Raw genomic sequence first — 22,772 nt, forward strand, 5'->3', positions numbered from 1 at the left:
GCAATTCCAAGGTTAGACAAATAGCACCTAGAGGCCCTGAGCTGGGCAGACACTGGTCAGGTGGGGCAGGGACCTCTCCCTCCCATCACCACCACTCTTTTATCAGTAGCAACGGCTTCCTATGTGCCAGGTCCGGTTCTAAGTGCTTCACCCGCCTGCGTCTTTCTTAATCCTCACAACACCCACTTTATAGACGAAGAAACAGGCCCAGTGAGAGGAATGCACTTTTCCCAAGTCACACCGTCTACTTCCCTGCTAACCACCCTCACACTTGGGCCAAGGCTCCTCCCCAACCCTTTCCCAAACTGGACTCTGAAAAGAAAGGGCTAAAAGTCATGGGGCTCAGGGGTAACATTTCATGAAATCTTTAATGAAATTGGGGTAGGGGCACGAACAGAGGGGAGGGGCGATGGGCACAGGCTTGGGGCGAGGGAGACGGCAGTGGGGCTGGGCAGGGGGCTCTCCTCTTTCCCGCAGCAACCCTCCCCCAATCATCCCACTGACAGGGGAGGGACGTAGGGAGGCAGAGCCATAAATACGTCCAGAATTCCAGAGAGGCAGCGAAGGAAGAAAGGGGCGGCTGGGGATCTCAGAGAGGGGGCAGGGGCAGGCCCGGGCCGCCCTTATCAGGGGGTCCCGGCTCCTTGGGCGGCCGTGGGGGCCCCGGGGGGTCCCCCGGCTTGCGGCCGTGCTTGCGGAAGTAGCGGTAGCGTTGGACGTAGGCGCGCACCAGGTTGCTCACCTTCACTGGGTTGATCTCCCCACTTTTGCTGTGGCAGATCTGCGGGGCAAGGGGCAGCTGCAGTCACCGCCAGCCCCCAGGGTCCCCTGCACCTGGACTGCTGAGCGCAGCTGGGGACTGGGATGGGAACCCCTCCGCCAAGATCCAGGCCAACGTCCCTACTTGTCCCCCTGATGCCAGCAGAACAGGCCCAGGTGGGCTTGAGGCAATCCTGTCACCCTCTCGCCTTCTGGAGTGACCCACTGCCCCTCTGTCTCCCCATCTCTGTACGCCTGTCTGCTCACGTCCATCACTCCGTCTCATCCTCTCCCCACCTCTGCGCATCCTGCCCCCTCTGGGCCCCACCTTGTGGACGGCCTTCCTCAGGATGTCCTTGTACTCCTCCTTGGTGATGTCCTTCTTCTGATAATACGGCTTGATGGCCAGCTTCACCTCCTCTACTGCCCGCTCCTGCGTGTGCAGCTTCTTCAGATACTGGCGGGGGTGGCAACAGTGGGAAGAAGGGACAGCAAAGGCCAGTTAAGTTCCTGCAGAACCCCTACCTCCACTCACCTGCCCACCAGCTCAGACTCCTTGACCATCCAGCTACTCCCAGAGGTGGAAATCCTGCTTCGGGTCTGCCCTGTTCTCCCCTTGCTGCAGTCGCCCCAGACCCCAGGCCAGGCCTGGGCCTCTCAATGTCACTAGTATCTCCTCCAGGCTGGACCCTGGGCTGTCCCAGGCGTCCATGACCAGGACCCATGTGTCCCCTGCCCTTACAGTCTGGTAGGGAGACAGACCTGAGCCAGGCGGCTGTTCCCTACCATCCCAGAGAAGATGAGGGCAGGTAAACTGAGGCCTGGGAAGGGCAGGACACCCCAGACTTCAGGGCCAACATCTCCCATGAAACAAGAATGCCAACTGTCAGGTGAGCTACTGAGCTGCTGCGGGAGCCACGGACACCCCGGGGGGACTCCTCAGGCCTCCCTAGCCCCACAGGAGTGGGTTTCTAAATATGCGGCCAAGAGAAAGGGGTTGTGGCCTGCACCCGTCTCGTATGTGGCCAGAGAGGACAATGGCAGGGAACAGACAGGGCAGCCTCACTGGCGGAAGAGGGACCTGCTGCTCGTCCCAGGGCCTGTACTGTCCCTGTCCCGCAGCCCATGGCACAGGCCATGGACAAGTACACATCAAAGCTGTGGCCCCACCTCCGTTTATACGGGGCTTATAACACGGGGGTTTGTGCTGCTTTCCTTCTGGCGCTGTATGTAGGGTGCGAAAAGGGTGAGCAGCGCCATCATCTGGTGACAGGGCCATAGCGACCAGCATCCAGACGCAACCAAAAGGTACACGGCCCCCCAGGCCCAGGAGGAGGAGCCAGATGTAGTGGGGGGAGGGGGGACCTGTTTGCCCTGCACCCGTTCTTCCTCCCTCCGTCCAGGAACAGATGCTTGATTTTTTGTTTGTAAACCACCCCGAGCCCCCCTTACACAGAAAGATAGGGGTGAGAGAGAGAGATATAGATGACCAAAGGGTAGACTGTAGTAGGTAAATGTATAAATATGCGTGTGTTTATATCCATATCTATTTCTCTCTTTTTCTCCCTACCTGCATCTCATCTCTACACGAAATTCTTTAAAAACCTGTCTAGCACCCCTTTCCCAATCATCTAATCAAGTGAAAGTTTAGTTCCTTATAATTTAATGATTTCAGCTTTATCTAAGTCCTCATCTGCTGGCATCAGTCTCTGGCATTCTCCTCGGGCCCCTGCATCTCAGTATCTGCCTGCATTCTCTGCAAAACTGTCACCACCAACCCACCTCTCCCAAGCCCAGTTCACCTTGTCTGTGTCACCACGTCCCTCGGAGCTGCTGCTGCCCTCTCTCTTGTCAGACGCTGCAGCCAGCCCAGTGGGCGTGGGAGGGGTAGAGCCACAGCCCCCCAGGGGGAGGCTGCCAGGGAGCAGGTAGCTGGAGGGGCCAGGGGGCAGACCCAGAGAGGTGGGCACAGGAGCTGACGTCACCCCCAGACTTGAGGGGGGCTTCCTGTGGCTGAGGATCTGGGGGAAAAGGTTGGAGGATAAGCAAAGGGAGGTGGCAGGGAGGACGGAACATGTACCCCTATTCCCACCCTGATTTCCCAACAGTCCCAGAGGCCAACAGGCTCCTCTTCCGGCAGACACCTTGCCCCAAAGCCTGCTGGGAGCTGAAGTTCCTCTCCTAACCCGGAGCAGGGGACAAGAGAAGGGGCTGAGGGGACTCTTCCCCAAGGAAGCCCACCTGGTTGGTGGCCTGGATCAGCTCCTGGGCCTTTGCTCGGCTTGCCAGATTGGCTTCTTCCATCTTGAAGAGAAGTGCAGTCACTGCAGTAGGTGGAGAGTGGATGACAAGGACTGGAAGTTGACGCACGAAGAGAGGGTGACCCTCACCCAGCCACGTGCCACCTCCCACCCCGGGCCCCCAGACAGGCTATAAGGTCTCAGGCTCATAACTGGGAAAGGGGGCCTCAGCCACCAAGAGAACCAGCCCACACCCTGTATGTTCTTAGGACTTAAGGTGTGTGTGGGTGGGCATGTGGCCAGGGTCACACAGTGACGAGTTGGTCCCGAGCCCCCGTAGCCTCCCTCCCCACCTCTGCAGTCTAGCAAAGGCTCCTGCCATTCCTTAAGGGACACTGCTCCCTGCTCCCCCATTCCGGTCCCTCCACCAAGCCTACCCCAGTCTACCTCTAGGTGGACCCCAGGACACACCCCACTCCTCCAGTCTCTGCTGGACTGGCTGCCCGCTGCTCCCATCTGCCCAGCGCTCTCCCAGTGCACCCAAACATCGTGGAGCCTTCTGGACAGACCCTGACTGGCCCTCACCCACCCGAGACCCTCCGGGTCCTGGTCACTACACCCACCCCTTCCAAGGTATCTCCACTGCCTCCAAGTTTGTCCCCACATGACCTCCTCCCCGATCCTGTCTCTCCACCCTCATCTGCCCCGGCCCCCCCCAGGGGACACTCACAGGCCAGGACACCGCTGGTAGTGCAGTCTACACCAGCGGGCAGGCTCCAGGGCATGGGTGGGGGCAGTGTGGGCAGCTGGGAGACACGGGCGGCTGGCCCATCCTCCGCCCCCGAGTCACCAGCCGTGGACCCCGCACTAGGGGCGGTGCTGGGAGCGGCAGCGGCCGTGCTGGTGGCCGTGCTGGTGGCCGGCTGCTGCTGCTGCTCCTCCTCCTCCTCCTCCTCTTCCTCTTCCTCCTCCTCTGCCCCACCTCGGACTCCAGCCTCCTCAGTGGCCTCTTCTGGCAGGAAGGAGACCTCGGGTGTCTTGCAGCTGCTATCCACAGTCTGTGAGTCGGGCGTGAGAGCAGGGGGTGGAGGGGCCGCCTTGGGGGGCGGGGTGCTAGGGGCCTTCGATGCCCGCTCTTCCCCGGACCAGGAAGTCTCCTCGGCCCCTTTGGCTCCCGCCGCCTGGCTGCAGCTATCCGCCTTGGACTTCTTCAGTGTCACAGGGCCACTGCTGCCTCCGCTGCTGCCCCCACCGCTACGGATCTTTTTCCTGGTCTTGGATGGCTTGGTCTTTCCCTTGGTCCCCTTGGCTTTCTTGGCCCCAGCCTTGGCCTTGACCTTGGTCTTTTTGGGCTTGGTGCTGCCCTGAGCTGCTTTGGCCACCTCAGCAGGGGCCCGCTCATCCGGCTTGAGGAAGGGGGAGCGGCTCTCTCGGTCTCGGCTGAACTTGACTCCGATGGAGCCCAGGCCAGCAGACGTGGCCTCCTTGGCTGGTGTGGTGCTGCTGACACCCTCTCGGATCAGCACGGCCACCTTGGACTGTAGCTTCACCTTCCGGGAGGATGAGGACGACGACGAAGACGAGGAGCCTGAGCCGCTGCTGACAGGTGGCTTCGGCGGGGGCCCTGAGGAGGGCGCCAACTCCTTGGGGGGCCGGGCCTTCTTGGATGACCTGTCCCTGTCCCTCTCTCTGTCCCTGTCCCGGTCCCGATCCCCCCCGTCCAGTGCCTTCCGCCGCGATCCCTTCTCCCGGGAGGAAGAGGAGGAGGAGGCAGCCCCAGAGCGGCGCCGGTCCTTCTCACTGCTCTTGCCTCCCCGCTCCTCGGCGCTCAGTCCCTCGGAGTCGTATAGGACCTCGCGCTTGGGCGATGAGGCCGGAGCCGGTGAGGGGCCGCGGGGGTCAGGCTTGTCCAGCCGGCCCACGGTGATGGTCCGCTTGATGGCAAAGAGATCGTGGTCCGTGAGGTCCTGGATGGAGGGCGGCACGGCCCCCCGGCGGCGGCTGTCGCGCTCTCCGCCCAAGGAGGTGGAGCCGGAGGGCGGCTGGGCCGGGGCAGGGCCCTTCTCACTGTCCCCAGACCGCTTCTCGCCCCGGGACCGCGACCGCTTCTTCTTCTTCTTGCTGCCGCCGCCATCCCGGTGCTTGCCGCGGTGCCGCTCGCGCCTGGAAGACGACGACGAGGAGGTGGCCGGGGGCGGGGAGTTCGAGCGCCGCCGCCGCCTCCTTTTCTCCCGGGACCGGGACCTGCGGCTGCCCCCGCGGCGCCGGTCGGTGCTCCGCGAGCGGCGGCGGGCGGAGCGGGACCGCGAGCGGCGGCGGGCGGACGACGAGGCGTGGGAACCCGGCTTGCGGTCCCGGGAGCGGTGCTTCTTGGAGTCCCAGGGGGAGGCCGGGGCCGGCGGGGCGGGCTGCGCGCCGGAGGAGGACGAGGCGGCCTCCTTGGCCTCGCCGCCGCTCCTCTTGCGCTCCCGCCTCGACTTCTTGCGGGTGGGCGGGCCAGTGGGGGCAGCGGAGGCGGGGGCGGCGGCCGGGGAGGGCGAGCGCTGCCGGTAGCGCTCGCGCCGCTGGGTCAGGATCTTGCGGCGCAGGTCCAGGCCGCCCCAGCGCGCGTCTGCGGTGGGCGGGGCGGGGGCCGGCTCCCCCAGGTCCACCTGCAGGGCGCCCTCGCCGTCGGACTCCGCGTGCAGAGACAAAAAGTCGTCCCCCTCGGGGGCCCGGGGGGCGGGCGGCGGGGGCGGGGGCTGGGCCGCAGGGGGGGCCGGGGCCGCCGGAGGGGGTCGTGCGGCCCGGCCGCCGGCCCGGAAGAGGGAGAGCGCCATCCTGGGCTCCTCCTCAGGCTGGACAATCTCGCCCTCCTCAATCTCTGAGTCGCCCGGTGGCAGCAGAGGGGGCGGGAGGGCGGCGCCACCGGCCGTCACCACCTCCACGGAGACCTTGCCTTCCCGACAGGCCTCCGCCTCGGTCCCCACTACAAAGACGCGCCGGCGGGTGGCTCCGTCGGCCCGGGTGGAGTCGGCCTGGGGCGGTGTGCCAGGGGCTGGAGTCGGCTGCAGGGGCTGGGGGTCCGGGCCCGGGCTCTCGTCACCTGGGAAGTCCTGGCTCAGGCTGTTGTCGTCGTAGATGCCCGCCAGGGTCTCTGAGATGCGGCTGATGCTCTGGGACAGGCCTTCCTCCTCCTCTTCTTCCTCCTCCTCCTCCTCCTCCTCTTCCTCCTCCTCCTCCTCCTCCTCAGGTGAGGGGGTCCCCGCCGATGAGCTGGGGTTGGAGCCAGTGGGCTCGAAGGGGTCGTACTTCTGCTCTGGAGCAGGCGGTGGGGAATAGGCCTCGTCGGTGGGGTGGAAGGGGTCATAGATATCAAACCGGGGTGCAGGAGGGGCCGGGGGGGCCGGGGGTGGTGGAGGGGGAGGCGGGGAAGGGGAGGATGATGAGGGGGAAGGGGAAGGCGAAGAGGAGGCAGAGGAGGGGGCAGGGGGCGGAGCAGGGCCCCCGTCTCCAGTGCCCAAGGTGAGGAGGTGGCGGGCACAGGTGGGTCGAGAAGAGTGAGACTGTGGAGAAACTGCAAAGGAAGAGTGGAGACAGGGTGGCGGTCAGGTGCCTGTCCCGGTGCAGCAGAGGGGCCCGCAGGCAGGTCAGCACCCCATCTGCTGGTCCCCCTCGCTCAGCACTCGCCACACCAGCAGGCACTGCTTCCAGTGCTTCACGTGTGTCAACACATAAGATGCTCCTCACAACAGTACCTACGCTGCACGCTGTAGGTACTGCGACCCGGGGTCCCAGGAGGAAACTGCAGCACAGAGAGCTGTGGCATCTTCCTCTAGAGCACAGTCAGCAGGGGGGAGTCAGGATGCAAACTCGGTCAGTGTGGCCCCCGAGCCCGCACTCTCATATCCGGAGACGTAAGCTGGCCTGCGGCCCAAGACCACCCTGACCAATGACAGCAGTGACGTTCCCGCAGGAGGCACAGGCTGGGATGGGAGAGCTAGGGTTCCAACCTAGGACCACCTGCAGGGGTCAAGCCCTGGCCTGCTGAGCCAGCTGCCTCTTGAGGGAATCTATCCCTTTGTACAGAAGGCCTAACGTGAGGCTGCGAAGGTGAAACTCCCTCTCCAGAGTCAGAAAGTGGCAGAGCTGGCGAGCCCTGACAGCCCGAGTCCTCACCGTGCCCCCGTCACTCTGTGATGAGCCCCATCCCAGGGGCGACATCTGCTTGGGACTCAGACATCACTGACCGGGCCAGGCATCGTGCTGTCCTCCGTTATTTTGTCCGCCCTCCCGAGACCTTGCTTTCGAAGCACTCCACGGTCTCAGCACCACAAGTCACACATGTGGAGACAACTGATCGAGGCTGCCCCCGGGGCGGGTGATGGGGCCAGGATTCAGACACACACATCAGAGTCCAGAGGCCACTCTCTCAACAACATGTAACTGCCAGGATCCTGCCCCAGCAAGGACATGGTCACATGAACAGTGCCAGGGAAGCCCGGGGCTAAGAAGGCAGCACCAGAGCCACCTCCCCACCCGGATCCCAGGCTCCAGCCCTCTCCCGCAATATGCCCGAGGGCAAGCAACTCAACTGCTGTCTGCCTTGGTTTCCTCAACTATAAAATGGGAGTTTGCTCATTCATTCAACACATTTTTTCTGATCATCAGTCTGAGAGACGGGGTTTGGGGTATAGAATAGAACTGCAAACAAGAGACAAAAATCCCTGCCTTCAAGGACTGGATGAGCAAGAACTCTGACTACCCGGGCTGTTACTACCACCACCTGAGGCAAAAACCAAGTCTGCAGATTGCAGCGGTCTGCAAACTCGAGGCATCCGCTTCTTTATAAATAGTTTTTTTTAAAGGACTACGGGTGAATTTTTCTTGCATTCTTAATATTTTCCAAACGAAGACCAAAAAACACTTGGAATAAGAAAACAAAACATAGGGACTTCCCTGGTGGTCCAGTGGGTAAGACTCCGTGCTCCCAATGCAGGGGGCCCGGGTTTGATCCCTGGTCGGGGAACTATATCCCGCATGCATGCCGCAACTAAGAGTCCTCATGCTGCAACTAAAAAAGAAAAAAAGATCCCGCACGCCACAACTAAGACCTGGCACAGCAAAAATTAATAAATAAATATTTAAAAACAACAACAACAACAAAAACCCAAAACATAACCCCGGAGTCCTGCTGAAAACAGCTATTAGGTTCCAGACACAGTACGGATATCACTTAAAGTCCAAGGGCCAAATCCCACACACCACCTGTTTTTGTAAATAACGTTTGATTGGAACCCTGTCCCGCCCACTTGTTTACTTATCCCCTGTGGCTTCTGATTTTAAAAGAAATGAAGAGGGAGTTCCTTGGTGGCCTAGTCATTAGGATTCTGGGCTTTCACTGCTGAGGCCCCGTTCAGTCCCTGGTTGGGGAACTGAGATCCCACAAGCCATGCGGTGCAGCCAAAAAAATAATAGTAATAAAAAATAAATAAATAAAATTTTAAAAAATAATAAAAGAAATGAAAATACTTTTGTGGGCCCCTAAGAGTATGGTGGGCCCCAGGCACCATGTCCCGAGCCTAAAGGATAAGTAAGTCACCCCAGATCTGTGAGAAAAAAGAAAGGACAAGGATGGGACTTCCCTGTTGGTGCAGTGGTTAAGAATCCTCCTGCCAATGCAGGGGACACAGGTTCGAGCCCTGGTCTGGGAAGATCCCACATGCCATGGAGCAACTAAGCCCGTGCACCACAACTACTGAGCCTGCGCTCTAGAGCCCGTGAGCCACAATTACTGAAGCCCACACGCCTAGAGCCGGTGCTCTGCCAACAGGAGAAGCCACCATTGCAGTGAAGAGTGGCCCCCTGCTCGCCACAGCTAGAGAAAGCCCGCGTGCAGCAGCGAAGACCCAACACAGCCAAAAATAAATAAAGTTAAATCTTAAAAAAAAAAAAAAAGGACAAGGAAAACGTGAACTGGTTCAGAGGGTGTGCAAGCCTCTGACAGAACAGTTGCTCGTAGCTGACCTTCTGCTACGCCTTCCTCTCCCCTCACCCCTCCCCAGATATGTATGTCCACGCAGAAGGGAAGTCCAAACCCAGGGTTCTCATCAGGGTCCCGGGGGACCAGCAGCAGCATCACTGGGGAGTTAGTCAGAAATGCAAATGCCTGGGCCCTACCAACTCCAGGCCTGCTGCATCAGAAACCCCGGGGGTGGGCCTAGTGACCTGTGGATTAACAAGTCCTCTGTGATGATTGTGATGCCCTTTCGAGTTTGAGACCCTCTGCTCTACACTGCTCAGGGGCTTACCACCGTGTGCGGGGCTGGGGAGCAGACTCTCCCTCCGGCAGGTGCACATCGCAGAAGTCAAAAACTTGCACTTTACACACAGAAGGCCCCGGGCTCAGGGCCACCACTAAGCAACTGGCTGTGCCACCTCGAGCAAGAGACTTCCCTCTTTCAGACTCTTCTCTTCCTGGAGGCGGAGACACTGAGAGTCCCCCGTCCTGGGGAGACGAATTCCTAACGCAGTTACACTGATATTCAGAAGCCCCGGACGCACACTAACTGCTCCCACATGGTAGCTCTCACGTCAGTTTTAACTTTAATTACATCTGCACATGCATGTAGCCTTTACTGAAGTCTAACAGGAGAAAGACGTGAAAGTACAGATTTTGTCTAAATGACGTACTCAGCACCGCTACTACTACCAACAGCAGCTAACGCTCACGCGACGCCGAGGCTGACTGCCTGCCAACTCAGCCCTGGCCCCACATACCCGTTTTGCCCGTCCTCCAGGCCCTGACACGGGGCAGCAGGCTGGGTACGGGAAGAGGGACTGGATCCCTGTCCCCAATTCGGACCTCGGCCACCAGCTCCAGCATGTCCTCGCTTCTGCAAGACAGGGGGTGAGTGAGCCTCAGAGGTGCGTCCAACTCCCACGCCGGGGGCCTCTCCCACTCCAGCTGCCCAGATACTCACTCGCCAGGCCGCAGGTCCAGGCGGCTGGGAACCCAGGTATCTGGGGGATCCAGGATGCTCACCAGCCCCGCGAGGAGGCCATCGGCAGCCACGTCCAACACCTGGAATAGGCCAGGAGGGGCTCCACCCTGTCCCTGCTCGTGTGAGGACCCACACAGGCCCTAAGCTCTCAGTAACCCAAACATCTGAGACCCTATGAGAACACGAGGATCCAACTGACTCCTCAACCGGACTGCCTCCAGGACCCAAGGGACCAGGCCTCAGAGCCTCCGACACTGCCCCCGATCAGCACCCCAGACCCAGGAGCCTGGGTCCCAACCCCATTTCCCCATTTCAGGGATCCAGGCCCCACTGACCTTCCTCCCCCAGCCCCAGAAGTCCAGGTCCCTAGTCCCCTCTTCTTACTCACAGAAGCCGTGTCAGTCCCCCCTGATTCCTGGGAACGGGGCTCTGAACGTGGGCTCCGACAGCGCCTCCACCGAAGGCCATGACACCGAGAACCATCTGGAGAGAGATTTGCATGGGGGATTGGAGACAGGGGACTAGACGCAGAGACCTCGCTGGGCAGAGGAAAAAGAGCCGGCCTAGCTCTTGACAAGGGAACCAAGCTCCTGCCTACTCTCCCGGCCTCCATCCAACCGCTTCCCAACCTGGGTCCCAGAAGGACTTCCCAACCCCCTTTTGAGGCACCAACTCTCTCACCCATTTGTCCTCCCAGCCACCCTCAGGATGAAGTCCAGACAAGTCAGCTTGGCCTTTGAGCCTTGCTGTGACCCAGTCCCCACGGAGCGATCCTGCTTCCCTTCCCACCAACATCCTCTGCCCGCCAGCCCCAAAGACCCACAACTCGGTCCAGCAACGTGGTCCCTGTGCTGCGTGCCTGCTGGTGCCGCCCCCGCCTATCAGGCTTTCCTCTTCACCAGACAATGCTCGTACAGCCTTAGAGACACAGGTCCCCTGTCACCTCCTCGCTGAACCCTTCCTGGACCCCATCTCCCTCCACACCAGCTTAGCTGGGCCTCCTGCCCTCTCACGGTGCCTCGGGCTACCTCTGTGCTGGGACTGTGTCTCCCCTCTGCCAGACTGTGAGCCCTTCCAAGATGGCCACGGAGTCCAACCCATCTTGGGCTCCCTGTGCCAGCACAAGGGTGGCACCCAGGAGGCCTCGGGAAAGCGTATATGAATGAGATTAGGAGAAGGAATGCAGAGATGGGGCAGGGGGCTGGGAAGAACCAGAAGCTGTCATACCTTTATCATTTGGCAGGTCCCCCTGCAGGGAACTTCCCACAGCCTGCTGAATGGCCCGCTGAAGGAAAGGTGAGGGTGAAGGGGGTGGAAAGAAAGAGCAGTCAGGGGATGCATGCAGAAGGTCACAAGCTCTGCTGCTGGGAGACAGCCGTTCCAGACACCCCTGCAACCAGACTCAAACCCTACACACAGGCCAAGAGTCCCGGCCCCCCAACCCCTCCTTCCCCAAGGGTCCAGGAGTCAGGGCCCTGGAATCTGGACTCCCGGCCCCTCCCTCCCTCGGCCCCAGGCGTCTGGCTGCCTCACCAAGATAAAAGCAGAAGGAGAAAGCGAAGGGTCTCTGTCTGGCGGACCGTCACCCCGATCCTCGCCTGACTCCTCTGTCTTCCCTCGAGACTCATCTTCTTCCTCCATGGTCACCTGGTGGTGGAGGTGGGGGGAGAGTCTGGAGTAGAGGCTGATGGGCAGGGCACGGTGGTGCCAGGTGGCAGAAGGAGAGGACGGACATGAAGACCTCAGGGGCCTCCAACACTGTATCCCCTTCAGCATCCCTCCTCTCCTCCACCGCATCCCAGGCCCGGGCAAGTACCAGGCCCAGTGCAGACACTAGAGGGACTGGAGCAACTCTCTTCCCTTGTCTGAATTTCAGTTGCCTCCTCTGCCAAAGGGAGGCCCTCCCGGCCTATTTCCACACACCCCTCCCCAGTTCCCGCACCTTCCTGCACAACCAAACTTTAAGACCTCACGGGAGCCCACCTTCACGGGAGCCAAGACTCTTTTCTGTTGAGTTGTCATTTCAAACACCGCATCAAGAAGTCTCATAAACCCACCCTTCCCAAACCGAGATACGTGCCAGTGTGCTGGGTGCGCCTCAAACACCACGCCACTTCCTAAAGCATCGATTCTCCTAAATGGTGAGGGACCCGACAAAATGTATTTACACACAGAAGATGGAACTATAATAGAATGAGCTACAAAACCAGTACACCACTTTGAAAACGAAAACACGAACTTCAGGAATGCTGTCCACCAGACGCCGCAGGGAACACCCTCGATCACCTGTCTGCCCCTTGTGTGGAAGCGCGGCTCAAGGCTTCGCCATGTCACAGAAATTCTCAGGTTATACAGAAGGTGAAAAATCACTCTTCAGACTGATGGGGGTCTTGATTAGGGCTTCAGAAAATACGAAGATCTCAGCTGTAGGCTTCCCTGCAACTGTCAAATCTCCTACTCTGAAGACAATAAATATCTGGTCCCACAGTTCCTAGAAAGCTTCAAAACCCCTAACCCTCAACTCCGTGTGCTTAGCTCTAAGTGGGCCCAATAGGAGTATCTAAGTCAGAGAAAGGCTGTGAGAATTGAAAGGAGACCGACTCCTGACACAGAGTTAACAGCCCAAGCCGGCTATACAGAGTAACAATAATTATCATCGACCTTTAACGCCCAGGTTTCCCTTACTTCGATCTCCCCTACACCCTCGGTTGCATACCTGCCAAAAAAAAAAAAAAGAAAATCTCGGTCCTGGTCTCCCTCGTACCAGATTTTCAGAAAGCTCTCCCATGCTGCCTCCTGGCTCTCTAAGAGCCTGCAGTTCCTTCCCAAACTCCCATAGACAACTCTCACCCTGATAAGCCCCTCTGGACAGTTCCCAGCCCTGGGGCTGCTCTCCGGCACCTGGGCACCTGGGTGGGGGTGGGGGGAGCACACGCTATGTAGAACAGCGTCTGTCACATAAGAGAAGCTTAATCAAGATGTGCTGACTACAGACCCACAGAGCCCCAAACTCTCTGTAGGATGAACATCCTCCCTTGCCCATTCACACATGCCCCAGGCTTTGCAGACACACCCCTGGCTCCTTAGGTCTTTTAGACCTGAGAAGCCTCTGCAGACGCTGCTAGGTCCCTCTAGATCAGTTTCCCAAACTATAGACTTGATAGTTCAGTGCTTCACAAATAGCTTGTTATCAAAGCAAATCGAACACAGTAGAAGATTCTTCACAATACATCACAAGTAAATGGAAATACTAATTAATGGGACTTGGGTATGAAATTCATATGACGGTGTACACTGGGTCTCAATGAAAAAATGTATTTCTCACTGTAGATCAAGGTCAAAAGAGTTTGAAAAGCACAGCACTAGATGAGTCTAGCCGATCCTATAGACTTTCCCAGACCAAGGAGGACTGATTCTAACTCTCTCTGTAGCCCCAGGGCCACGCAGAATTTTTCAACATTGTGCATTTGAATTACTTTCTAAGGGCAAGTACAATACAGCTGGGCAAATTTTCCAATACTCTTCATTGTCTTATCTCCACGCAATTATATGGCCCCCCCCCCCAAGGCATTCGAATTTGCAGTCACACTCAAAGCCACCTAGATGGTTCCAGGTCCTTCTAAGTGCCCCCAGCCTCCTGTCACCCAGATTAGGCACTCCCCAGACAGCTGGAGACCCATCCAGGCCTCTCAGAACATCTCAGTATTTGCCTCTCTCCCTTCGTGGGTACATCCCGCTCCTCTGGGTAGCTATAAAGGACTTCCTAGCCCTGGAACAGTTCTTCCAGGCCCAGCTATATGGCCCCAGACCCCTGTAGGTGAGCCGCATCCTCAGGTCAGCCCATGTAGACACTTCCCAGCCCTAACAGACATACCCTAGGCGCTATAGTTGGCTCTGCAGATACTCCCCAGCTCTTGCAGATTTCCTTCACCCCGGGACATATCTCAAGATCTCAAGATGGCCCCAGAACCCTCTAAACAGACCCTAGCCTCCGGTCAGCTCATAAAGACGATCAACAGTGCCTACAAAAATGACCCAAGCCAGCTATATGATGGAAAGCAGGCTTAGTCTCAGTCCAGGCCCTGTGGACGCCCCCAATCCTCTCGGGGACGCCCCGTAGATGCCCCCCGGCACCACAGACGCGTCCCGGGGCCTTCAGAAGGCCCCCCGCTCGGCGCCAGGCGCCGCCGCCGCTACCAGGCCCGAGGCCGCCCCGCTAAGCCCTCCAGGCCCTGTGGCGTGCCGGGAGGACCCCGGGACAACTAGCGACCCGACTCCGCCCCGCCCACCCCGATAGGCCCGAGCCCCGCGGCCCGGACCGCCGCCGCCATCTTACCCCGCCGCTCGGGCTGCGGCTCCGGCCCCGGCGCGGGGCGGGGCGGGCTGGGGCGGGGCTCGCGAGCAGAGGGAGGAGAGGGGTGGAGCTAAAACACCGCCGAGCTTGCCGGGACTTCAAGTACCGAGCACGGTGCCGTGAAGGCTGGTGGGAAGGCTCCGGACTCAGTTTCCCAGCAGCCAATAGGACACATAGGCCGGGTGCGCGCGACGCACACCGGGAGGCGTAGTCCGCGCGTCGCCTCCGCCGCGCGGGGACAGCAAGCGGGGTGAGGGGTGAAGTGGGCGGGGTTGCGGTAGGCCGCGATTAGGCTCCAAAGTACCCAGCACGCGCGCGGAAAGAGCGGCGGAAAAGGAAGTGACGGAAAGAGCGGTCAGCGTGACAGATGCGAGGGAGTTGTAGTTCCGCGGAGTGGGCCGTAGGAAAAAAAAAAACAACAGGACAGACTGGGAGTTGCCCCGCCCACATTCTAGGGATCCCACAATCCCGATACCAATTTCTCTCTAAATTTAGAACCAAGGACCCCGGCCGTACAGCTTCCTCCTCATTTAGGACAGAAAAGTCCAAATTCCGATTCCTCTCACTCAGAACACAGGAGTCCGGACTCACATTTCCCTCCTCCCTGGGACTCACAAGCCGAGCCCTCCTTCCTGTTAAATCCAGGAGTCGGGCCCTCAAGCCATCCTCAGACCATTCCTGGTCTCAAACAACTACCTTACACTAACCCGAGTGTTCGGGTTCCCCACCCTAACTCCCTCGGATCCAGAATTTTGGGTCCCCAGCCCCTCCAACCTCTGGATCCAAGAGTCTGGGCCCTCAGCTTCCCTCCTTTACCGAACCTAGTAGTAAGGACCCCCAGGTCCCCTCCTTCTGGGGTCCCACGAGTCCAAGTCTCCAGCCCTATTCTCCCCTAGGTACTCCTAGGAGTCTGGGCTCTCAGCTTCCTCCTCCTTCAAGACCCAGAAATCCTGACCCTAGACCCTTCATAATCCAGGCATCCCGGCTTGGGCGAACTGGCTCATGGATTAGGAATGCAGTGATCTCACGGCCCCTCCCTGCCCAGTTACCCGCTGTCCCCCCTCCAGGGCCCCATCTTCCCTCCCAGTCTGTCTTCCGCTTGGCTGGGACAGCGGGAACCGGAAGCCTGGGTCCCTTAGCGGGCGGAGCCTCCAGCATCCAGCCCAGACGCCCGGGTAGGGAGCTTGGCTAGGATCCCAGGACGTAGGTTGAGCTTGCCCTCAGGACTTGCTCCTTTCTCGGAGCGCGCCTATATACGGCCGCGCGCGAGTCCGCGAGCTCCGCCTACTGGAACAAGGCCTCGGAGAAGGTGCCCTGAGAAACTGCATCACAGGGCTCGTCATTTGCATAGCCCCACCCCGAGCTATCTTCCCGACCCATCCGCCGAGAGAATGAGAGCTTATTAGCATATCCCCGCCCCCGACGGCCGGCCAGCCGAGAGCGCGTGGCGCCGCTCGGGGTGAGCCCAGTTCTCTTATTAGCGTGTCCCCGCCCCATTTGGAATTCCCCTTCTCAGCGAACGCCTTTCCCCTACCCTTATTATCATAGCTCCTCCTTTTCCCTGGCCTTGCCTCCTTCTTAAGTGTCCCGAGATACTAGCCCTTCTTGCTGGAGTTCATGATTATGCAGTAGCCTTATTAGCGTGGCCCGCCCCTAGGCCCCGCCCGGTTCCCCCCCAGGCGGTAGCGGCGGCAGCGGCAGCGGTGGCGACATGAGCAGCGGGGCGGCGTCCGGGACAGGGCGGGGGCGGCCCCGGGGCGGGGGGCCGGGGCCCGGGGACCCCCCACCCAGCGAGACACACAAGCTGGTGGTCGTGGGCGGCGGCGGCGTGGGCAAGAGCGCGCTGACCATCCAGTTCATCCAGGTAGTGGGCCCTCACCCCGGGGGGGTGCCCCCGGGACCCAGAACTGAGCCCTTTGCGGGATCCCTGAGACCCCGGTTTCCCCTCGATCCATCACTGATACCCTCCTGTGAGGCCTTCTAATCTTAAAAAAGTCCCCCTCAGATGTGACCCTGAGCCCCTCAGGGCCTCCACCCACTACATGAGGGACATTCCTCCTGTACTTGTATCTTGAGACCCACCTCCCCTACCCCCAGTACCCAAGACCCCGCTTCCCTACTGACCTGACCGTGGGTGCCTCCTGGGAGCACCCTAAATCCAGAAGAGTCACCCCATCCAGACCCTAAGCACTCTCATGGGCCCCCACCCCCCTAGGTGCCGCCTCCCCCCAACCTTGAGCACCATCTCCCCCAGATCGCAGACCCAAACTTCCCCTCTGAGCCACCCAGAACCTAACTGAGAGAATGCCTGTGCCCGATGCCCTTGAGATTCCCCCAGTCTGGATGCTTAGCCCCTTCAGGGACCTCCCCCAGAAACTGGAAATTATGCCCAGGCTTTGCCCCTGAGGCCCATCTAGGACCACCCAGTCCTGAGAGAGGCACCCTCAGACCTGAGAGATTTCAAAAAGATCCTGCCCCTTGGCCATTCCAGAGAACTCTAAGACCCCAAGTTCTGGGGATCCCCTATCCCACCAGACCCAGACCCCCACCCTTCCCCAAGGAAAACGCACCACTCCTCCATCTTGAGTTTTCCTCCACTCCGATTCCCCTAGCCCCTCTCTGAAACTCTGGCTAGCCCCCAAATCATCTCCATGGAGTAAGTCCCCAGATTCTTGACACCCCTAGAAAGACCTGCTCCTTGGGAGTTTCTCTGATATCTTAAATGCATCTCAGGGTCTTTAAGATTCTCTGGACTCTATAAGTCTATGACAAACCTCCCAAATGCTCCCGAGCCCCCAGTTTTCACCCCTGAGCTTCTCCTGATGTACTTTGCAGATACACCCCTAATCCCCCCAGGGCCAGGTCCCTACACCCTCCCTCACCAAGCACCCCCCCTAACAGGCAGGTTGCAGCCTGCAGACCCCCAGCTGCCAAGTCACCACTTCCCTCCTGAGAATCCACCCCTGCCCAGGAAACTTCCACCCCATTCCCCAGGGAAATCCCCCCACCTCAGAGAAACCCTAGAAAGGTGTCCGCTACTGAGATGCTACCGCAGAGGCCCCCCGCTCAAGAGACCCCAGCCAGCACCTGCAAGGGAGCCCCTGTCTGTGTAGAGAAAGGCCCCTTGCACCCAGGGGCAGACCCAAAGCTGGCCCAAAGCCTGGCTGGAGGCGGGCGGGACCCGGGCAGGAAGGGAGGGGCCCGGCCTGCGGGCGGGGCAGCTTCTCCGCAGCCGTATTGGAACCGGGACCTTCCCCTGGGAGGAGACACTGGAAGCTGCCCGAAGAGGAGGAGGAGGAGGGGGAGGAGGAGAAGGAGGAGGAGGAAGAAAAAGAAAAAAAAGAGGGAAGAGAAAGAGGAGGAGGAGGGAGAGCTATAGACAGGCAGATATTCTGGGCAACAGTGGCTCTCAATAACTGAGCACCTACTATGCCCAGGGGATATATTAAATACTGAACAGGGATTTTCCCTGAATCTCACGAACAGTGGATTAAGACTAGTGCTATTTTTATCCTCATTTTCCAAATGAGAAAACTGAGGTTCCGAGAGGGGAAGTGATTCGTTCGATGCCACATAGCCAGGATTGTAATCGTGATGTGGGAAATGTACTTTATACCAGAAAAACAGGACCAGGAGACAGAGAGAGGAGCCTGGGGAGGGCCATGGGAAGGGACAGAGACCCAGAGAGAGGGAGACAGACTCAAAAGAGGGGAAGAGACCCAGAAGGAGGGGGGCCGAGAAAGTCGGGGCTCAGAGGCAGGGCTACATCACCTCTGCTGGGACACTGCAGTAAAGGTGTCCTCTTCCCACCCCACCAGTCCTACTTCGTGTCTGACTACGACCCCACTATTGAAGACTCCTACACGAAGATCTGCATGGTGGATGGCGTCCCAGCCCGCCTAGACAGTGAGGGCGGCAGGGGAGATGGTGGGAGGGGGAGTGGCAGGGCTGAAGGCTTGGGGGGAGGGGGGTGGCTGGAGGGAGCCTCGTCCCCACAGAGGCCCCTCTCCCCTCCCTGCAGTCCTGGACACCGCCGGCCAGGAGGAGTTCGGTGCTATGCGGGAGCAGTACATGCGCGCCGGCCACGGCTTCCTGCTGGTGTTTGCCATTAACGACCGGCAGAGGTGAGAGTGATGGGGGGGTGGGGAGCAGGGGGGGCGCTGGGGGTGAGCAGCTGTCTGGACCTCTGGCTTCATCCGCAGTTTCAACGAGGTGGGCAAGCTCTTCACGCAGATCCTCCGAGTCAAGGACCGAGATGACTTCCCCATCGTGTTGGTCGGGAACAAGGCAGATCTGGAGACACAGCGCCAGGTCTGGGACACCCACCCCCCCCCCACCCCACCCCCCGGCCGCCGCCGACTGGACCCCATCTCAGTCTGGGAGGCTCCTTCTGGTGCACCTCCTCAGACTTCTCATGTCAGGATCCTCCTCTGGCTCCCTTGGTCCGTTGTCACACCCCCACTAGACGTGTTGCCCCACCTTGGACCTTCTGAGTCCACAGCGTTGCACACAGGTGTTCTCAGGAGAGGTGGCTGGATGGAAAAAAGGGCACCTCCCCCAGGGTCAACCAGCCCCAGTGTTCTGTCCTGTCCCCTCCTCTTGTTCCTACCCATGGCTCCCCAGCACCCCAGCTCTTCCACCTGGCCCTTGATGCCCTCCGTGATCTTGTCCTTTCCTTTCTCTGTTCTCACCATTTCCCTATACACACAGACTGTGTGATTTCCACACAGAACTCGTCTTTTTGATTAAGCCTTTGGGGATTTCCACCCTTTGGGACTTTGCTTGGGCCTCTGCTGGGAACACCCTGACTTTTCTGTTTCTCTGACAACTCGGTTGCAGAAGAAGGTCTCTGGAGCCTTCCCTGACTCCTTACTTAGATGGCACCCAGCTAACCCCCTGGGCATCTCCGCCAGGACCTTCCTGGACTTTTTCCTCTTCTCTTGGGCCCTCACAGTATGTAACCCCAGTTAGAGCACACAGTGTGTCTTTCTGCCTCCCCCAGCTGGGACCAGCCTTTTGGGCGGCACCAGGCGGCATGTGGGATCTTAGTTCCCCGACCAGGGATGGAACCCGGGCCCCCTGCATTGGGAGCGAAGAGCCTTAACCACTGGACCACCAGGGAAGTCCCTGGGACCAGCCTTGAATGCAGGGACCTGACTCCTCCATGTCCCACGCCCCAGGTTCCCCGATCCGAAGCCTCCACCTTCAGCGCCTCCCACCACGTGGCCTACTTTGAGGCCTCGGCCAAACTGCGCCTCAATGTGGACGAGGCCTTCGAGCAGCTGGTGCGGGCTGTCCGGTGAGCAGTGCCCCCTTGCCGTCGTCCTCCACCACCCTGCTCCCTGCGGCCCAAACTCACCAGCCTCTTCCTGCAGGAAGTACCAGGAACAAGAGCTCCCGCCCTGCCCGCCCAGCGCCCCCAGGAAGAAGGACGGGGGTTGCCCCTGCGTCCTCCTGTAGGGACGGGAGAGGAGCAACCGGCACGAGCTCTCGGGACCAGCTGCCCTCGCCGAGCTTCTTTCCCCATCTGGGTCTCCCAGGAACACTACACTCCCACCCGTGATTCCTGGCCTCCTCCAGGGGCCATCACCACTGTGTGCCTTCTGCCACCGCCTCCTTCCCCCACCTGAGCCCCAGGGTGAGGGCTCCCGGGCGTCCGGGTCACTGCTGTATATAACTCCCCTCCCCCAGAGAAATAAAACGTCACTGCCAATGTCAGGAGGTGCTTTTTAAAAAGGGAAAAGGGCAGGGGAGGTGGGTGAACTCAGGCTGCGCAGACACGCTAAAGCCTCGCTCCACGGAGAACCATACACCGAGAACCACTGGATCTAGGACCCTTTGCTTGGGGGAGGGACAGGGGATATACAGAACTAGCCGAGCCAGGCCTCTGGACCCCCACTTCCACTCCAACAGCACGATTGCACCCTTTTCTGTTTCCCCAGTGCCCAGTACTAGCAAAGTACTAACAAAGTACTAACGTTTGAAAAAAACATTCCCCCCCACCACCTCCGGAAAGCTCTAGAACTGCACCTTTCAGTCTGGCAGCCGGAAGCTACATGTGGCTATTTAAATTTAACTTAAATAAAATTTTAAAACTCAGTTCCTGAATCACACTAGCCACATTTCAAGAGCTCAGTATTCACATGTGGCTCAGCAGCTACCCGAACGGGCAGGGCAAATACACAAAATTCTCCTTATTGCAGAAAGGTCTATGGGACAGTGGTGTTCTAGGAGGTTCCAGGATCTTGGAGAGAGGCAGCAACTGCTACAAACCCTGCCCACCTGCTTCCCACCTCCAATGTATATTGAGAAAGGCGTTTTGGCTGCAGGAGGGAGAAGGGACAGGTGGGCTGAATGGTGTCCAAGCAGCCGACTGGCAAGTTCTGTTCTAGAAAGTTCTCGGGCTGACATCTGAGTCTAAACCCTGAATTCAACTGGAGGCCGGTGTGGACGCACCCCATTTGAGCCTCTCTCCTGGGGGGGCCTGAAGTGTGGGGCATCTTAAGGCCACCGCATATAAGGTGACAACACACTTCAATTTGAGAATCAGGACCCCCAATTCTGTACTCTAGTTGCTAACCTGGAAGGCTGGAGCCGGAACTGGAGACCACCACTCCCCTATCTCCCAGGCCCGTCTGACAGGTCATCTTTGAACTCCAACACCTACTCAACACACCAGGCCAGAAATATCAACCAAGATTTCCCCGTGCCCTGGAACTTTGGCCTCCACCTTATAACTGTCACCAGTCAATGATCTGCTCCCCGACCCCTACATCTGCTCAGTCTCAACAGAATCTCCGGGCCTCAATCCCAAAATATTCCCTTCACACCCACCCCAGAACCCGCTTCCTGGTTCTAGGGTAGATAACGACCCTGCGTGGCCCCAGCAGCAGGCTGCCTGGGTTCAAATCTGGCGCTGCCCCCTCCCATCTGAGTGCCTTTGGGCGAGTGCTTCTCAGTCTTCTCATCTGTAAAGAGGGGCTGACCACAGAGCCACTTCCCAGAGCCAGAGGCCTGTAGGAGCCCAATCTGCAACTAGAGAATGAAAGCAGCGCCTGGGACGTACTAAGTGCCCAGGAGCAATGACGGAGGCCCCACTGTTCTCCTGCCCCAGAACCATGAATGTCCCTCTGTATTCCAGATTAGAACAATGATTAGCTAAATATCCCTTTCCGGGTTTCATTATCACAGAATCCTTGGCCTGGGTTCAACCTTCCGCCCTGGGAATAAGCGTGGCTCAGATACATTGTGCTGCGCGCTCACCCTCCACCCACCGCCCCCAGAACCTCTGTTCAGTGGGGGCCCTCCCCTGTGGGACGGGGATGTTTTTTTATCAGTTCCCAGGTTAAGATCTGACCTCTCCACCTAAGCCCCAGCCAGGGGAGAGGAGCTCTCAACAGGAACCAGCGAGTCCCAGGCCAACTTCTCTCTCCCCAGGGTCCCACCGCTGACATGCCACAAGCAGGCCTGAGTCTTTTCTGCATTGTCTAATGGGGCTAAGTTCCTGGCCGGGACACCCCGTTTCTCAGAGGACCTAGAGGCACTCTGAGGAGGTGACGAACGCTACCGCTTGCCCCTAAAAAAGGCACACATACAAAACCCACATGACAGCTGGCAGGCCATTTTTGGAAGGTTTGCAGTCACCACCATGCCAAAGCTCATCAGACAACAGCGAAGAGGCTGGGATGGCCCCGTTGGCATCTCCCTAGGTTATGTGTGTGCCTGTGAGTCTCTGGTTCCTGCCCTCCCCTGAGCCTGGCAGTGCTTGTCAAAATTCCAAGTCTCTTGGGATCTTAATGTCCCTCTCTTTCTCCATCTTTGTCATCCTCAGCCTCTACCCCCTCTTGCCATCTCTTGGACCTCCACCAAGCCCCCAGGGTCTCCTGCTATGGGTAACAGCAGCTAAGCGTTGAACAGCGCTTCAAACGAATTGTTTTCCTTTGTCTTGACAAAAGCCCATTTTACAGATGACAAAGCTGACGATGGAAGCTGTTATCCAACTTGTCTGGTCAGTGCCGGAGCTGAGATTCAAATTTGGTAAACTGAATTCCAAAGGCCAACCACAAGGTTATTCTGTCCCCAAAGGGATGATATTGTCCCCACAAGTCACTTTCTGAGCACATCATCCAATTTCTGACCTGGATCTCTAACCTGGGACAATCCTGGAACCTTTGGCCCCAGTATAACATCCCAGTCCAGAGACTTGAACATGCCACTCCCTCTCAGAGGATGCATTCCTGATGTGCTCCAGGCCAGAGTTCAAGGACGTTAATGACCCATCTTTACTCTAGAAAGTAAATGGCCCATCATTCACTCTCTTGCGGTCCTCAAATGCTACTTCACTCCTCTGTTCTGTAAAACCAGGGCTCTAGAATTGATAACATTGGTTATGGTCTAGCCAATACCCAAGGTTCTAGAACAGGGGTTCTTCCTCAA

General features: G+C 58.7%; 2 protein-coding genes across 6 annotated transcripts; one reads left to right on the forward strand and one right to left on the reverse strand.

Annotated features, from left to right (window-relative positions):
* Positions 1 to 349: 349 nt before the first annotated feature.
* On the reverse strand, positions 350 to 14,391 carry SCAF1 (SR-related CTD associated factor 1). Of its 5 annotated transcripts, none has more exons than XM_036833228.1 (11): positions 14,319 to 14,391; positions 11,516 to 11,629; positions 11,210 to 11,267; positions 10,371 to 10,465; positions 9,962 to 10,095; positions 9,759 to 9,874; positions 3,730 to 6,555; positions 3,001 to 3,083; positions 2,562 to 2,780; positions 1,088 to 1,216; positions 350 to 781 (listed from the first exon to the last, which is right to left on the reverse strand). In XM_036833228.1, exons 2-11 carry the CDS (start codon positions 11,621 to 11,623, stop codon positions 590 to 592), a joined length of 3,960 nt encoding a protein of 1,319 aa, XP_036689123.1. In that variant the 5' UTR covers positions 11,624 to 11,629; positions 14,319 to 14,391; the 3' UTR covers positions 350 to 589. The 5 variants fall into 5 exon arrangements, with proteins under 5 accessions (XP_036689123.1, XP_036689125.1, XP_036689122.1 ...); XM_036833230.1 differs by lacking the exon at positions 14,319 to 14,391 and adding an exon at positions 13,857 to 14,248; XM_036833227.1 differs by lacking the exon at positions 14,319 to 14,391 and having other exon boundaries at positions 9,962 to 10,062; positions 11,516 to 11,909.
* A 1,641-nt stretch (positions 14,392 to 16,032) lies between these two features.
* RRAS (RAS related) lies at positions 16,033 to 20,049 on the forward strand. Its single transcript, XM_036833259.1, has 6 exons — positions 16,033 to 16,200; positions 18,155 to 18,242; positions 18,358 to 18,460; positions 18,539 to 18,647; positions 19,517 to 19,635; positions 19,712 to 20,049. Exons 1-6 carry the CDS (start codon positions 16,048 to 16,050, stop codon positions 19,794 to 19,796), a joined length of 657 nt encoding a protein of 218 aa, XP_036689154.1. The 5' UTR covers positions 16,033 to 16,047; the 3' UTR covers positions 19,797 to 20,049.
* Positions 20,050 to 22,772: the final 2,723 nt, after the last annotated feature.

This window comes from Balaenoptera musculus, chromosome 19 (genome assembly GCF_009873245.2).
Source record: "Balaenoptera musculus isolate JJ_BM4_2016_0621 chromosome 19, mBalMus1.pri.v3, whole genome shotgun sequence".
Classification (NCBI taxonomy): Eukaryota; Metazoa; Chordata; class Mammalia; order Artiodactyla; family Balaenopteridae; genus Balaenoptera; species Balaenoptera musculus.